Below are 15,725 nucleotides of genomic sequence, written 5' to 3'. Positions count from 1 at the left end.
GCAAAAAGATCACACACAGAGATCAGCAGAACAGAACAGAGAGCCCAGAAAACACCGATCCAACTGATCTTTGACAAAAGAACAATGGCAATACAATGGAGTAAAGATGGTCTTTTCAGCAAATGGTGCTGGGATAACTAGACACAATAAAGTGAGTCTGTTTTCTAGTATGAAAGCTGTATTTATACTACAGTCTCGTAAGTGTGCAATAGTATTCTAAAAAAAATATACATACCTTTATTTAAAAGTACTTTAGGGACTTTCCTGGTGGTCTAGTGGTTAAGTCTTTGCCTTCCAATGCAGGGGGTGTGGGTTTGATCCCTGGTCGGGAAGGTAAGATCTCACAGGCCTTGAGGCCAAAAAAAATCCAAAACATAGAACAGAAGCTATATTGTAACAAATTCAATAAAGACGTTAAAAAAATGATCCTCATTAAAAAAAAAAAATCTTAAAAAAAGTGGGCAAAGGACCTAACAGACACCTCATCGAAGAATATACACAGATGGCAGAGGGGCATATGAAAAGACTCTCACACACTGTCATCAGAGCCCAAACCTAAAACCGTGACAACGCCAAGTGCCCGTGAACACAGGCATCAGAAGAGACTCTCATTCCCTCGTGGGAATGCAACATGGCATAGCCACTTTGGATGGTAGGCGGTCTCCTACAAAAAGACTACTTTTACCACAGAATCTGCCAGGGGGCTCCTTTATTTACTCAACCGAGCTGGACTCATACCCACATATTAACAAAAACATGCACAAAGATGCTTAGAGCAGTTTTATTCATAACTGTCAAAACTTGCACATAGCAAGTGAATGGATTAATAAACCGTGGCATATCCAGACATGGAATACTAGCCATCAAGCCACAAAAAGGAATGGAGAGACCTTAAGTGCATATAACTCTGTGAAAAAAGCCTGTTCTGAAAAGCCTGCATACTTTTAGGACAGTGAGACTATTCTCTGTGAGATCATAATAATGGGTACATATCATTATCCATTTGTCCAAACCCATAAAATATACAACAGCAAGTGAACTCGAAGGTATACTATCGACTCTGGGTGATAATAAAGAACGGATGTAAGTTTATCAATTCAATACATGTACCACTCTGAGGCAGGATGTTGACAGTGGGAGAGGCTGTGCCTGCCTGGGGCCAGGGGGTATATGGAAACTGGATACTTTCGGCTCAATTTTTCTGTGACATTAAACTACCCTGAAAGATAAAAGCCTACTTCAAAAAAACAAAATCACAAAATGTGCAGGGTAGGTGAGCTGATCCACAGGAGGAATCCATGAACTGTGGCCCTGAGCACAGCTACTACGAATAGGCAGAGGGGAGGAGCCTGGCTTCTGGACAAGACCTGATCTCGCTAAAGATGATGGGCAAGTGGAGAGGCCGTGTACTCTCGCCCCTGCCCTGAGCCCCCACACACCATGGTCACTCTTGAGTAGTCAGCACCTCCTCCTCTGTCTCCACACAACCCGTTTACCTTAAACGGAAATTCAATCAGCTATGATACCGTCAATTCCCAAGGTCCCAGGACCTGAGCCCTGAATTACCAGGACCTACCCCAAAGCAGTCCTGTCAAGGCTCAAAGATCACCTGTGGGGCAGGAGTTACTTACCCAGCAGGTGAAGAAGGGCTGAGAAATGGGAACAAGTTCAGCCTTGCTCGGAACTTTCCAAAAGAACTTCCCAAGGACTTGAATCTGGTATTTTTAGCCGGCCCAACAGCATGGGCAGAGGTAAACAGAAAAGGTCAGTGAGAGGAGTTCATGATGCCACCCTAACAAATTTACCTGGGCAGATTGTTCTCTTTGGGGATTTCAGCTTCCCCATTTGTACAATGGCTTTACATTGTTTATTAATACACCTTTTCACTTCCTGCTGCTCCCATCAACAGTCACCAAAGTGAAGCATCCTTACACCACCACAGACAATTTATTCTTTATTGATTAAAAATGAATGAAACATGCAGCAAAGTACAAAGTCAAAAAAAAAAAAGGGGAGGGGAGGTCAAATATTTTACATCTTCCATAATCTAGCATGTCATAAGGAGGAACCTCCATTTATTGATACACCACTATTCTGTCCTCCAGATTATTAAGAGTGTCAGCTGGCTCTAGGATTTGGTTCACAACTTAAGCAAAAAATCCCAAACAGATCCATGAATCATTTAGAAAGACCATACGTTTTACAAATAGCATTGGCACATGTTACCTTGTGCTAAGTTAGTCCCCCCAGGACCCAGGAGAGCCTAGGGGTCTAGGGAGAGAGGTGTATCGTGGACCACCACTCCCAGGAAGGAGCGAGATTGCTCACTAGGTCACGTGCTGTCTCACCTGCGAAGTTTCTGTTCACTCATTTTTTTTCAGCATCACTGCACATGCCAGCAAAGGGAGTCCACCATACATCATGCAGCAGAAGAAGTAACACTGTCCTGGGGCTTGGTGTCTGGCTCCTAATTCCCAGCAGGTCAAAAGATGAATGGAAAAGCAAGAGAAAGCCCCAGCCCACTTCAGTTCAAAAGTCATGCCTGTCCCACTGCAGCTCACAGGTAATGGCCAGCAGGAGAAACTCAACAAGGAGACGGGCTGCTGCTTACTTCTAGCCTGGGCTTTTGATCACCTCCAAAAAAAGCTAGAACAGAGTGATGCCGCTACCCTCTGGATTCAGAAATAAGCAGACTATGAAGGGCTTACTTGAAACGAAAATACAGACTCTAAGGTTAAGCCCCTAGTCTTGTGCCAAAGGGGACACTACATCTTTTCCATAAACTTATTCCTACCTTCCTGTCCTTTCCCCCTCAACACTCTTCTAAGAAAAGAAAAAAGAAAAGCTAAATATCTGTCCATCAAGCTGATCAATCTTCTGTCTCCAGGCTCAACAGGCTCCCTCCTTTTACCAATCCTGACAGGACTCTGGCATCTGATCCTCTGATCTATTTTCCTCCCAACCCTCTCATCCCAAACCATCCCCTCCCTTCCTCTCCAACACCCACCCCTTTCCCAACATGCCTTTGTATCCAGGGCCGGTGAAGAAAGCCCAAGATTAAAACTACGAGCTCAGAATGAAATTAAAACTGTAACAAGTCAGTTGTGGGGAAAGCTTTCAGAGGTGCTCCAAGAAAAAACTAGGTAAAGCAATCTTGTTATTCACAGACCAACAAAGATGAAAAGGGATCAACTGATTCTGTAAGAGGCAGCTCTCCCCTTTCACTGGGGCCAAAGCCCATCTTTTTGTGTTGTTTTAAGGCCAGATTGAGGATCTCTTTCTTTTGTAAAACTTGTTAGGGCTAATCTGCAGTTAGATAAAGGCTGACTGTGAAACAGTAGGAAAAAAAAAAATCAACCCCACTGGTGATTCACATATTGCATTATGAGTGCTCTTTTTTAAACCTAAAGAATAATTTATATTATTTCTGTAGAAAATCAAATGAACACTGTCTACTCATAAATCCTAAAAGTCACGGCACATGTGGTTTCACGTTCCATCTTGGGTCAGGTTCAGCACACAGAAGTGTGGACCCCCTCCTAAGGATCAGTGCAGGAGAAGGGGCAGAAGGCAGGCCTCTTTGGCCTAGGGCGAGTCTCCTTTATTGCTGTAGAAATCTCAGCTTTGCATTTCCTCATGACTCGGAGGCCAGGCAAATTGATTTTCACGGGAGGATCAAGGAGCAGTTTTTCTTCAGTTGTTTAAGATCTGAAATAAATACTTCCACACTGATATGAGTTATGATTTTTTTCCTGTTCAAAACACCACTGCTGGGGTAACTCTTGTTTATAAGCCGTTACGTGATTTTTTTCCCTAAAAACAGTCCAAAGTTCCGCTTTGAAGGGTCCGATGGCTGAAGTTCGATTACAGTCAGATGTTTTGCACCAGCTGAAGTTAAGGCGAGCAACCCTTTCTGGAGCAAGTAATGAAGAGGGGTGCCTGAGAGCAGCTTCAGCAAAACGCTTAGAAACATCATCAACAAAACAAGAACACAGTTTAGGTTGCCTCCTTCTGAGGCTGTGCTTTTTCCTAACGAAGGTTGCTAGAATTCATATCAGATACAAAAAAAAAAAAAAAAAAAAATCACTAAACTAAATTCTCTGGGCTCCAGCTGAACAATCAACTTTTAATTGCTACTTCAGTGGTAAAGAGATATCCCAAGATGCCCACATCCCGTCTGGTGTGGGAGAAGAAGCAGGATGAGGAAGCCCAATAGAGCTGCTACTTTCCACCCAGCGCCATCACTGGAGTAAGGCAAGATGAGCTGATAGACCTCCCTCCTGGGCCTTGAGGCACCCGGGCCACTTCTCAGATGGAGGAAGACAGGGGATGCGTGCAGTAAGTTTACTAACGGAACTCTTTAAAAGGGATGCTGGCCACTGGTGATCCAACTTTTCTTTCCCTGTGGGAAAAAGCAGGGATGATGGCAGGAAAAACATAAAAGAAAGACCTCTAAAGCTCCTAGCTGGGAGGTTTGTTGCTGGGTTCTTTGGCAGTAGTGGGTTTAGGCCAACAGAAGCAACAGAGACACGCATGTGTGGAATCTCCTTCAGCTGCCTCTTCCAGGGCTGTGTTTTAGCTGATGCTGAGCTGGGCAAATCCTATTAGTTTACCATCATCAGGAATATCTGAGCTTTCGACACCAGATGCCTAAGAACCAAACAAAATGAGAAGCTGTGGTTATTCACAAATAAAACTGTAGGTAATAATTACAACTGACATGGGGATTGTGAGAGAGGGCAGTTGGGGAAAGGTCTCTGGGATACAAACAGGAGGCAAATAAAGGTGCAGGTGGACTCTAGGTACAAAGGTGGAGTCAGACTGACAATCTCTTTTGAGAATAAACAGTTGAGGGCCTCGGGTAGGAGGCTTCCTGGGAGGGAGAGGGGAAGCGAGGCCAATGAAGAGAGACATCAGCCCAGGGCATGGGGAGGCTAAACAAACAATCACCAGCCTTGATTATTCTCATCACTCAGGGAATATGGAAGCTGGTCTGCAGAGGCTGCTGGTGTGGAAAAGTGAGATAGTTTAACAAGAAGGAAGGCATGAATACCAGTTTAAAGGTGACAGATCGATTTGACTGGGGTTCTTCCACAATCTTCTGCAAATTAGCTGCCACTATAATCATAAAAACAGAGAAAGTAATGACAAGTTACGTAAATCCACATTTCAACTATATGTTAACAACTCAAATGGTAGTTCAGAATCTCCTACATATAATCAAAATGCTTGCATTTAGGGAGCAAAATGCTCCCTAAACAAGAGGTGTTTTAAAATACAAGTCCAAGTAGCACAAATAAATCTTACCATTGTCAAATTAACTTTCTTTAAGATGCCGTATTAACTAAGGAACGACACTCCAGTTAAAGAGGTAGGACTTGCCTATTCATGGGCCAGAAGGCCCTAGAATGGGAATCAGCCAATTATGTGTAAAAATGACAGAGACACGTGTACCCCAATGTTCATCACAGCACTGTTTATAACAGTCAGGACATGGACGCAAGCTAGATGTCCACTGGCAGATGAATGGATAAGAAAGCTGTGGTACATATATACAAAGGAATATTACTCAGCTATTAAAAAGAATGCATTTGAATCAGTTCTAATGAGGTGGATGAAATTGGAGCCTATTATACAGAGTGAAATAAGTCAGAAAGAAAAACACCAATACAGTATATTAACAACATATATATGGAATTTAGAAAGATGGTAACGATGACCCTATATGTGAGACAGCAAAAGAGATGTAAAGAACAGACTTTTGGACTCTGTGGGAGAAAGCGAGGGTGGGATGATTCGAGAGAACAGCACTAAAACATGTTTATTATCATATGTGAAACAGACGGCCAGTCCAGGTTCAATGCACGAGACAGGGTGCTCAGGACTGGTGCACTGGGATGACCTAGAGGGATGGGATGGGATGGGGAGGGAGGTGGGAGGGGGTTCAGGATGGGGAACACATGTACACCCATGGCTGATTCATGTCAATGTATGGCAAAAACCACTACAATACTGTAAAGTAGTTAGCCTCCAATTAAAATAAATAAATTAATTAATTTAAAAAAATGACAGAGACTATTCATGGTTCACAAAGCCTAAACTATTTACTATCTGGCCCTTTAAAAGTCTGCTGACTTGTCCTACACCATGGTCTTTTCCTTCAGAAACATGTACCTGTGGCCTGACTGGGCCTGTTTTTACTTCCTGCTTTTTTTTAAGGACTATATCTGTAATGATTTTTTTCTTACCTCTTGGCTGCCCAAGGAGAGCTCATCCTCCAAAATGGATTAGATATGGCCAAGCTTACTCTAACTTGTGACTTCTGTCATTATTTCTATGATCTCCCAGAGACCTGGGTGAGCTTTCACTCACTATCACTGGGGGTAACAAAGCAAATTCAGAAGTGAGATTTTTCTTTTTTGTTAAGAAAGGAGCTACCCCCAACATCTATTTCAACAAAGCCAAGAACCATTCCTAGAACCATTCGACCTACTCAGTAGAATCAAGGCCTGATTTTCTAGATCCTAAGGATATAGGCAAAGAGACAAGGGCACAAGGGCAGAGTACAAAGTAGTTACCTATGACTAAATCCCTTCCATCGACGAGGCCAGCAGAAATGAGTTCCTGAGAGACACCCTCTGCTGTATCTGCAAAGACAAAGAAGAAAATGCTCCATTTTCTTGTGTATGCAAGTTCCTGCTAACTTCCAAAGCAGGTGCCGGCACGGCCAGACTAAAGCTAGCTGCTAAACCCACAGACCCAAGGTGGTGGTGGGGGGAGGCCTTTTTCCACACAGAGGTTTTTCCTACCACCAGGATTACCTCAAGTGAGGGACTATCAGAGGTCGAGCTAGAGGACGGAACTTGGATCAATCAACCAGAAGGCAAGTATGAGCTCAGTGTAAAGATAACATTCTAAATGACGGCATAGCTTAGATGGGGTCTTGCCTTTGTCAGAAGAGTGCCTGACAGTGATGCTGCAGAAGAAACTACTAGTCTGAGGGAAACCCCGGACCCAGCCCTGTGAGCTTGGGGATGTGACGATGTGTGTGTAACATTTCCTGGGATAATAACACAGAATGATTTAGTTCCAATTAAATCTTTTTTTTTTGGTCACACTTCAAGGTTTGTGGGATCTTATTCCCCTGACCAGGGACTGAATGTGTGCCCTTGAGAGTAAAACTGTTGAATCTGAACCACTGGATCACCAGGGTATTCCCCTCAATTAAACCTTAAGAAAACAAATTTTAATCACTTTTCTTTGGGGATCACACTCCTGTTTTTTTTTTTTTTTTTGGTCGTCCTTCTTTTTTTTTTCCCCCTAAAATCATTTTCTTCTGTATTCTGGTAGGCTTTCCTTCACATCCAGTCATTCGAGGTTGTACTATCTGGGTACATATAGTCTATGGGCATACAACTAAAAAACTAAGAAGATGAGGCAAGAGCACCATCAATTAACCTCATCTCTAACTGACTCCTTCCCAAGGCCTGAATACCAAGGCCCTCAGAGGGAATGAGAGGGCCTCTGGGGAGGGGCGTGCACACACTGTGCCGATGACCAGTGATGTGAGTGAGTACCTTAAAGAGCGACTCTGCCTGGCTTTAAGGCAGAAATCAGATACATCCTGTACATGTGCACTGTTCTCGTGTTCTCAGCACTTCAATGAGCTGCTCGTGAGACCGAGGCAGCGGGAAGACTACACATGGCACACAGGACAGACGCCCGATAGCTGTGAGCCATTTCGCAAATACGGATTCTAGTAACAAAGGCCAGAAAGAAAATAATAAACCTGGTCCCTGGGAGAGGTTCACCGACAGAAACTACGCGTGACGGGGCTCGGCTTCAGCTGGGAGGCAGGGGACTGGAAGCCTTGCTGTTTCCTTACCATCAAGGAGTACAAACATGCTCAGTAATAAGAGCCAGAATTCGGCACAGTGGCAGATCCAGCTACACCTCTTCTCAGCTGTGGGCACTGTAACCAGTTACTTCACTCTCTCTAAACCTTGATTTCATCATCTATGCAATGCGGACAATAATCTTTCCTTAGGGGCCATTTTGAAAATTTAATGAAATGCTGCTTAGCACAACATCTGCCATAGTAAACTGGAGCTATATTTGCTACCGCTTGTATTATACTATATTTTCTAAATGAGGTAGTTGTTAAAAAAAAAAAAAACAACAACAAAAAACTTCGTTTTTACTTTATTCACATGTACCCTCAACCTTTAGGCCAGGAACATTTGTATCACCCTTTAAGAAGAAAATATACCTAAAGGACAGAAACTTCACACACATTTTCTTCAAATGACAAATCAGCAGTTATTTTATTTTCAATGTTTTGATTTTGATGCCTCACCTCTCCCAGGAGTAAACTCAAATCGAATATCATTTAGTTCTTTTTTTGAATTCCTATGAAAAAAAAACAAAATGTGTAAAATAAATTTCTGAATTTATACATTCAGAGTCTGACTACATATATCAGGAAAACTATGCCAAGAGAAAGATCTTTCTGTCCAAAAGACCAGATGATCTGTCCTAATGAGCTCACACTGAGGGCTCAGAGCAAACAACTCAGGGTGATCATTTATTAATAACTGTCCTACAACTCTTTTAATCTATGTCCTTCACTGGCCAACATATGCCCATTCTCATCCTTACACCCAACAAGACGACCATATTAAACTAAGAGGAATATATGAAAGAGCACTGGGAGGTGTGACTAAAATGACAGAGGCGGCTCTTTTCCTCCTTATCTCCACTCCTACCCCCCGCCCAACCCCTCCGCCGAGGATAGTACCTTGCCCACCACTGGGGATCAGTCTGAGCAGACTCACAGAATGAAATACATGATGCGCCCTCAATTCCACAGGGGTTCAGAGGAGAAGGATAAAGAATATACAGATTGGGATAAAGAGGAGAAACTTTAGAAATACTAGTAGTTTTGTTAGATAGGATGTAATGGACAGGAAGGCTTTGGGAAGGGAGAGGAGATGGGGACAGGAATGGGGTCCATACTGGCCGGAGAGTTAATAAAAGGCTTCAGAGATTAAAATGTGACTGATGAGGGATAGTAACAGTGATTGCTCACCACACAAAGTACTGAGATTAACCAAGCTCCCTGGAGGTTCTGCTTAAAGATGGAAAATTAGAATACCATCCATAAAGGCAGATGTGCCTGATTACTTAGGACTCAAATCCATTTTATCTAAATAATGTAGAGGGCTTAGGTCTATCTGACACATGCTTGATGTTACTGAAATTGTGCTTAAAATACAGCTCCCCAAATCCAACACAACCTGCCCAACAGGGATTTTCTCCCTCACACCGCCTCTCTGCACTTGTCTACATGGACTTATACTTCACTGCATATCTATTACTAAAACTTGCTTTTAGCTATGCTAAGTACATAATAAAAATCAACTTCCAACACAGACTTGATTATTGCATTTCATTTTCTCCTTTTTCAGTGTCTTAGCGCAACAGCTTATAGTGCTGTACTTACTCTGCTTAATATGTAATTGTTCACCCTATTCTTTCTGAAAGCTGAATAAAATTAAGGTCAAGTGTTCAGTATCACTTTTGTGATGTGACTGTCATGCCAAATACAAACACCTTCAAAGATAACAATATGCTAAACTGAACTTCAAAGTCTTCATCAATGAGACTAAGACTCTAGCCTCCTCTTCCATAAACAAGTCTGGAACACAGTCCATTAAAAACCACCCTTCAAAAAGCTAACTGCATCACTTACAACCGTTCTCTCCCTGTCTGAAGCGTATGTCAAGTAACATTTCATACTCTATATTAACTGATCTAAGATTTTTAAAACAAAATTTTTAAAACAGACAAGTAGTATTCTTTGTACACAGTTAAAACAGGATGAAATTACCAAGACACTGTATGATTCAGAACGATGTGGGTTCAGATATACAGAATAGGCTTCTATAAAGAAAAGGTAGCCAAGTCTGCTTTCTTCACGTTCACGACATAATTTCATTGCTCTTAGTGGTAAAATCAAAATATTTTCCAAAGGGACAATTACAGAGTTTGGGACTGACATGGACACACTGCTATATTTAAAGCGGATAATCAACAAGGACTTACTGCATAGCACAGCGAACTCTGCTCAATGTTATGTAGCAGCCTGGATGGGAGAGGGTGGTTTGGGGGAAGAGCGCTTATATGTATACAAATGGTGGAGTCCCTTTGCTATTCATCTGAAATTATCACAACATTGTTAATTGGCTATATACCCCAATACAAAATAAAAAGTTCAAAAAAAATAAATAAAAATCTGAATTTTAACCACCTCTCCAAAAAATAAATAATTAGTTAAAAAAAAACCCAGAACATTCCCCAAATAGGTCCGGCCGCCTCCTCTCTAATTATGGTCATACTGAGATGACTAGGAATTCACATGTGGAAAGAGGAATGGGTCAATGGTAATTCAGGTCCTCACACTACTGCTATTATATCTGAGGGAAATAATACAGCTGAGAGCAAACACACAGAGTTCTATCCAGTAACTCTCAGGCATGCACTACGAAAAGGAGGAATAACTTCTGAAGAGAAATCAGCACATTCAGAGTATTCAGAAAAGAACAACAACAAAATGTCTTACTTACCGTAATCTTAGTACTAGACTGATTGGGACCTTGGTTTCTTGTGAACCTGCTCCTGAAGACAGAGCCTGAAAAGCATTGAAAAGTATAAAGTCACTGCCTGGAGTATTAAGTGTGGTGGTGACTGATGCTCGTCTAGAGATGAATCATCCACTTGGCAGCAATTTTCTTCACCTCCAGGTGTGGGCATCCTAGTCCCCAGGACTCCCTCCTGCAGGAGGACAAGCACCCTAAGGCAGCAGCAGTAGCTGAATGTCAGTCTGAGTCAAACACAAATGGAAAGATCACTGTCAAACTACATGAAATGCCATACACAGTCACATTTCAATTTTGCGTTTTCTAGAACTCTGTTCCCCTCTACAAGAGTGAAGAAGAAGACACTGGGTTTTTCCCTTGAAAAAACCCGCCACTGGCCATACATCTGTAGTAAGGTCTGAACTGGCTGCTGCTCAGGAAACCACCCAACCTGGAGGTTCCAGATCTTCAATCCTCTGAAAACCACAGAGCTGTCCCTTGCTTACTGGAGGACATACATTCTATTTAGGCTGTTTATAAAATGAATCCAATCTCATCAGTTTTCATAAGATGACTGTCTCCTTTCCCATATGATGGGCAGAAATGAAAAACTTAGGCAAAGAAAAGGTTAAATGTAGTCAGGACTCTGACTAACTGGAAACACTCAGATAGTGGTCTCCAAAGGCAGAGCACTGCTGGGATGCAGGTGAAAACATCTGAACTTCTATTTTTATTTCTTCCTACCTGAATTTTAGGAAAAAACAAAATAAAAGCACTGCTCCTATTTAACAAACGCGTAGACTCTGAACTCTTCCTCTCCCCACGGAGCACAGTCACATGCTGCAGACAGTACTGCGACTTCCCAAGGGAAGAGTGGTGGCTACATGGCAGGGGCGGGGGCAGTCCTCAGGGGCCCTCACCCCTCGGCACGCTCAGCGCCTTCTGGTTTAATAGAGGTCACGTGTGCCTGACTGGGTGGGCTCATAGATCACTTTACGACATGTTACTAAAATCACCCCCCACAAAACTTACAGGTACCTTAAAACGAGCAATGCAGGAAAACCATGGTTTGGAGGTAGTATTACAAAGATGACAGGAGAGCTAACAGCGCTCCCTAGTGGCAGCTGCATTCTGAACTTAAGCATCATCAGGATGCAATAAAAAGCTGACAAGACAGGGAAGCCCTTCTCGCTCGGTCCACTGTCCAAGCAGCGGACACTGTTACGGGAGGGTCTCACTGGGACAGTGAGTACACGTGTCTCGCCCAGCCTCCTGCAGCACTCCTGGAGCTCTCGAGGTGGTCCCTCAGGTGCCTAGTTGGCACACCCCGTGAGCAGCTCCCTTTGGGGGTGGGGGCAGGCACTGAGATCAGAAGAGAGGAAGGAGGCTGACAAGAAATTTCCATGCCCCAAACCTTTGCTGTTTGGGATATTGTCATCATTAACTTATTTTGGTGCTCAAAAAAAAAAAAACAAAAAAAAAACCCGTGTGATCTTTGTTAAACTCTCTTATCTGCATACATGTAAAACTGTGAGAACAGAATTTCTAACTTGTTTCAAAATCTACCAGGACATCATCCTTAGCGCACAAGGTGGTGTTCCACGCTAGCCTCCGCCTTCTTCTCCACCCAGAAGGCCAACCACGGAAGAAAGCGGTCCCTGCTGTACCTGAGCTGCTATCGCTGGCTCCGCAGTGGGTGGCAGGGAGACTTGAGTGGGCTGCGCAGCCGTCGGCCCTGCTGCCTGAGGTAGATGAGCAGAGATCTGTTCTGGAACTTGGAGTAAAGTACCCACAGGATCAGTTGTGGAAAACAGCTGTAACAATAACACAAGCAGTGCTGCATAAGCTGAGAGGAGAGGGAGGTAGGCCTGCTGACGGTCAAGCAGTGTTAGGAGGGGCGACCTTTTCAAAGTAGTTCTTGTGTAGCAAACTGGCCCATCTCTGCAACCTCAGTACACCTCTTTCAAATGGAAGTCAAATACGTCTATGTTTTTCTGCTTTTAAGAACTTTTGAGGTGTAAGTTTATGTCCCACTAAATCCACCTATTTAAGTATACAACTCAATGGTTTTTAGAAAATTTATACTTGTATAAATATCTCTACAATCAGGTTTCAGCACTTCTATCAACTCAAAAAAATTCTGTGTCCATTTAGAGTGAACTCCTACTCCCACATCTAGCCTTAGGCAACCACTGATCTACTTTCAGCCTCTATCAATTTGTCTTTTGTGGACATATCATATAGACCAAATCCTACAATATGCACTCTTTTTGTGTCTGGCTTTTTAGCACAGTTTTTTTTATCAGTCATGTTGTAGCAAGTACCAGTAGTCCATTTTTTTTTCCTTCTTCAGAACAGTAATTCTTTGTATCATATTTATTTTTAACTATATCTATGCCATCTCCTTTGCCCAGCAAAGCAGCACCTACAATATACAGACTTAAGTATATACTATGAAATTCTAGAAGCGACACTTTCCTATATTTGGGACTCTCCTTTACTTATAAAGAAAGAAAATCAACCAGTGGTTCCTTAACATATCTGAAATGCATTTCAAAATGAATGTGAAGCTTTATAACATTAAACATTATTTTGCATGTTTGAAAATTTCACAAATTTTAGTTATGTAACTTTGGGAAAAAAGATCAATGTTAAACACAAAATCAAGTTAAACATATTCAAAATTATAAGTTAGTAGGGAAAACAGTATCAATGCAATGGCCAAAATTTAGAGTTAAAAGAAAAAAATTAAAAGGGCAATGAGAGATCTAATAGCTGTTATAAGCAAAATCAAGGACACAAGGACGTATTAAAATTTTGTGTTCGCTGCGCTTCACAGAGAGGAAACCAAGTTACCTACTGGTTTTAATTTTTGATAGAAGAATAGAACTTTAAGATTAGTTTTGAAAATGCCAATTATTATTAATATGGGCTTCTCTGGTGGCTCAGATGGTAAAGAATCTGCCTCCAATGCAGGAGACCTGTGTTCAATTCCTGGGTCGGGAAGATCCCCTGGAAAAGAGAATGATAACCCACTCCAGTATTCTTGCTTGGCAGGCTATAGTCCATAGGGTCTCAAAGAGTCAGACACGACTGAGTGACTAACACTTTATTAATATGGAAGGACTTTTGCTGAAGCTGAAGTTCCAATACTTTGGCCACCTGATGCAAAGAGTACATCATGAGAAACGTTGAGCTGGATGAAGAACAAGCTGAAGTCAAGATTGCCAGGAGAAATATCAATAACCTCAGATATGCAGATGACACCACCCTTATGGCAGTAAGTGAAGAAGAACTAAAGAACCTCTTGATGAAAGTGAAAAAGGAGTGAAAAGGTGGGCTTAAAGCTCAAAATTCAGAAAACTAAGATCATGGCATCTGGTCCCATCACTTCATGGCAAACAGATGGGGAAACAGTGGCTGATTTTATTTTTTGGGGTTCCAAAATCACTGCAGATGGTGACTGCAACCATGAAATTAAAAGATGCTTACTCCTTGGAAGGAAAGTTATGACCAACCTAGAAAGTATATTAAAAAGCAGAGACATTATTTTGTCAACAAAAGTTCATCTAGTCAAGGCTATGGTTTTTCCAGTAGTCATGTATGGATGTGAGAGTTGGACTATAAAGAAAGTTGAGCACAGAAGAATTTATGCTTTTGAACTGTGGTGTTAGAGAAGACTCTTGAGAGTCCCTTGGACTGCAAGGAGATCCAACCAATCCATACTAAAGGAGATCAGTCCTGGGTATGCACTGGAAGGACTGATGTTGAAAGTGAAACTCCAATACTTTCACCACCAGATGTGAAGAGCTGACTCATTAGAAAACACCCTGATGCTGGGAAAGATTGAGGGCAGGAGGAACAGGGGATGACAGAGGATGAGAATGGGTGGATGGCATCACCGACTCAGTGGACATGAGTTTGGGTGGCCAGTAGTTGGTGAAGGACAGGGAGGCCTGGCGTGCTGCGGTTCATGGGGTTGCCAAGAGTCAGACAGGACTGAGAGACTGAACTGAACTGATGCAAAGAGCCCACTCATTGGAAAAGACCCTGATGCTGGGAAAGACTGAAGGCAAAAAGACCAGCAGAGGATGAGATGGTTAGATTGCATCACTAACTCAGTGGACATGAGTCTGAACAAACAGCTGGAGATGGTGGAGGGCAGGGAAATCTGGTGTGCTGCAGTCCCTGGGGTCGCAAAGAGTCTGACATGACTTAGGACTGAACAACAACAGGCTCCTCTGTCCATGGAATTTTCCAAGCGAGAATACTGGAGTGGCTTGCTGTTTCCTCCTGAGCCTAGCAGGCCACAGTCCTTGGAGTAGCAAAGTGTCACACTTGACTGAGTAAGCAGTAAGCATAAGGCAGGTCAGCCTAACAGGAGTCTGTTTAGTAGGATTTCCTATCACACCATTTGACTAGTATAAATTCCCATTCCTATTTAAACACATACAAAAAATGTGCTTAACATTAAAACCAAAACAAAAGCACATATACTTTAATGATTCAACAATCACAACTACTTACCTCAGAATTTGTTAATGATTCTTTCACTCTGGGAGACTAAAAGAAATACAAAAAAAGGAGGCTTGTTAACTGAAAACTCAGGTTACTTGTAGTCAGTTCCAAAACTGCACGGAATGGTGAAATGCAAGTCAACTCCATTTCATTCTGATCCATAATTAAATCATCGGTAACTCTAGTGAGTTTTCTGGAAAAAGAAAACTAAAATGATATGACCGTATTCTTTGTCCAGCTAGCCTGTAATGTATCAATATTAAGAGTTCAGAACTTGAAGTTTATAAGCAAACATAAAGGGACTATCAGGTAGTAGGGAGGTAACATTCTTCAAAGTACAATTCTTTCTACTAGTCATCAACATATTACATGTGTAATTTCTCACATTAAATGTAAACATTCAAGCTAATTATCCAATATATTCTTAAAGCAGAGTAATTCTGATTATGGACTTCAGTAAAGAAAACTTGAGCCAAAACTGAAAATTCTAATTATAATCTGCCATATGAAAATTTAAAGTTAAATTGATTTAGTAAATCATAAGTTACCAGTAATTCTGGATACAAGCAC

The 15,725-nt window shown here is 42.1% G+C and overlaps 1 protein-coding gene across 4 annotated transcripts in view; it reads right to left on the bottom strand.

The window, feature by feature from the left end:
• Positions 1-1,941: 1,941 nt before the first annotated feature.
• The window catches only part of OXSR1 (oxidative stress responsive kinase 1), an 88,057-nt gene continuing 74,273 nt past the window's right edge, over positions 1,942-15,725 (bottom strand). For all 4 annotated transcript variants that reach the window (XM_065933005.1, XM_065933007.1, XM_065933006.1 and 1 more), the window contains 7 exons: positions 15,165-15,200; positions 12,305-12,451; positions 10,626-10,690; positions 8,357-8,409; positions 6,579-6,647; positions 5,054-5,118; positions 1,942-4,650 (listed from right to left, as the gene is read on the bottom strand). In XM_065933005.1, the coding sequence (XP_065789077.1) occupies positions 4,576-4,650; positions 5,054-5,118; positions 6,579-6,647; positions 8,357-8,409; positions 10,626-10,690; positions 12,305-12,451; positions 15,165-15,200 (510 nt within the window). In that variant the 3' untranslated portion in view covers positions 1,942-4,575. The remainder of the gene's footprint in view (positions 4,651-5,053; positions 5,119-6,578; positions 6,648-8,356; positions 8,410-10,625; positions 10,691-12,304; positions 12,452-15,164; positions 15,201-15,725) is intronic.

Source organism: Muntiacus reevesi, chromosome 4 (genome assembly GCF_963930625.1).
Source record: "Muntiacus reevesi chromosome 4, mMunRee1.1, whole genome shotgun sequence".
NCBI classification, from domain to species: Eukaryota; Metazoa; Chordata; class Mammalia; order Artiodactyla; family Cervidae; genus Muntiacus; species Muntiacus reevesi.
This window is presented reverse-complemented; position numbering and strand designations above follow the sequence as displayed.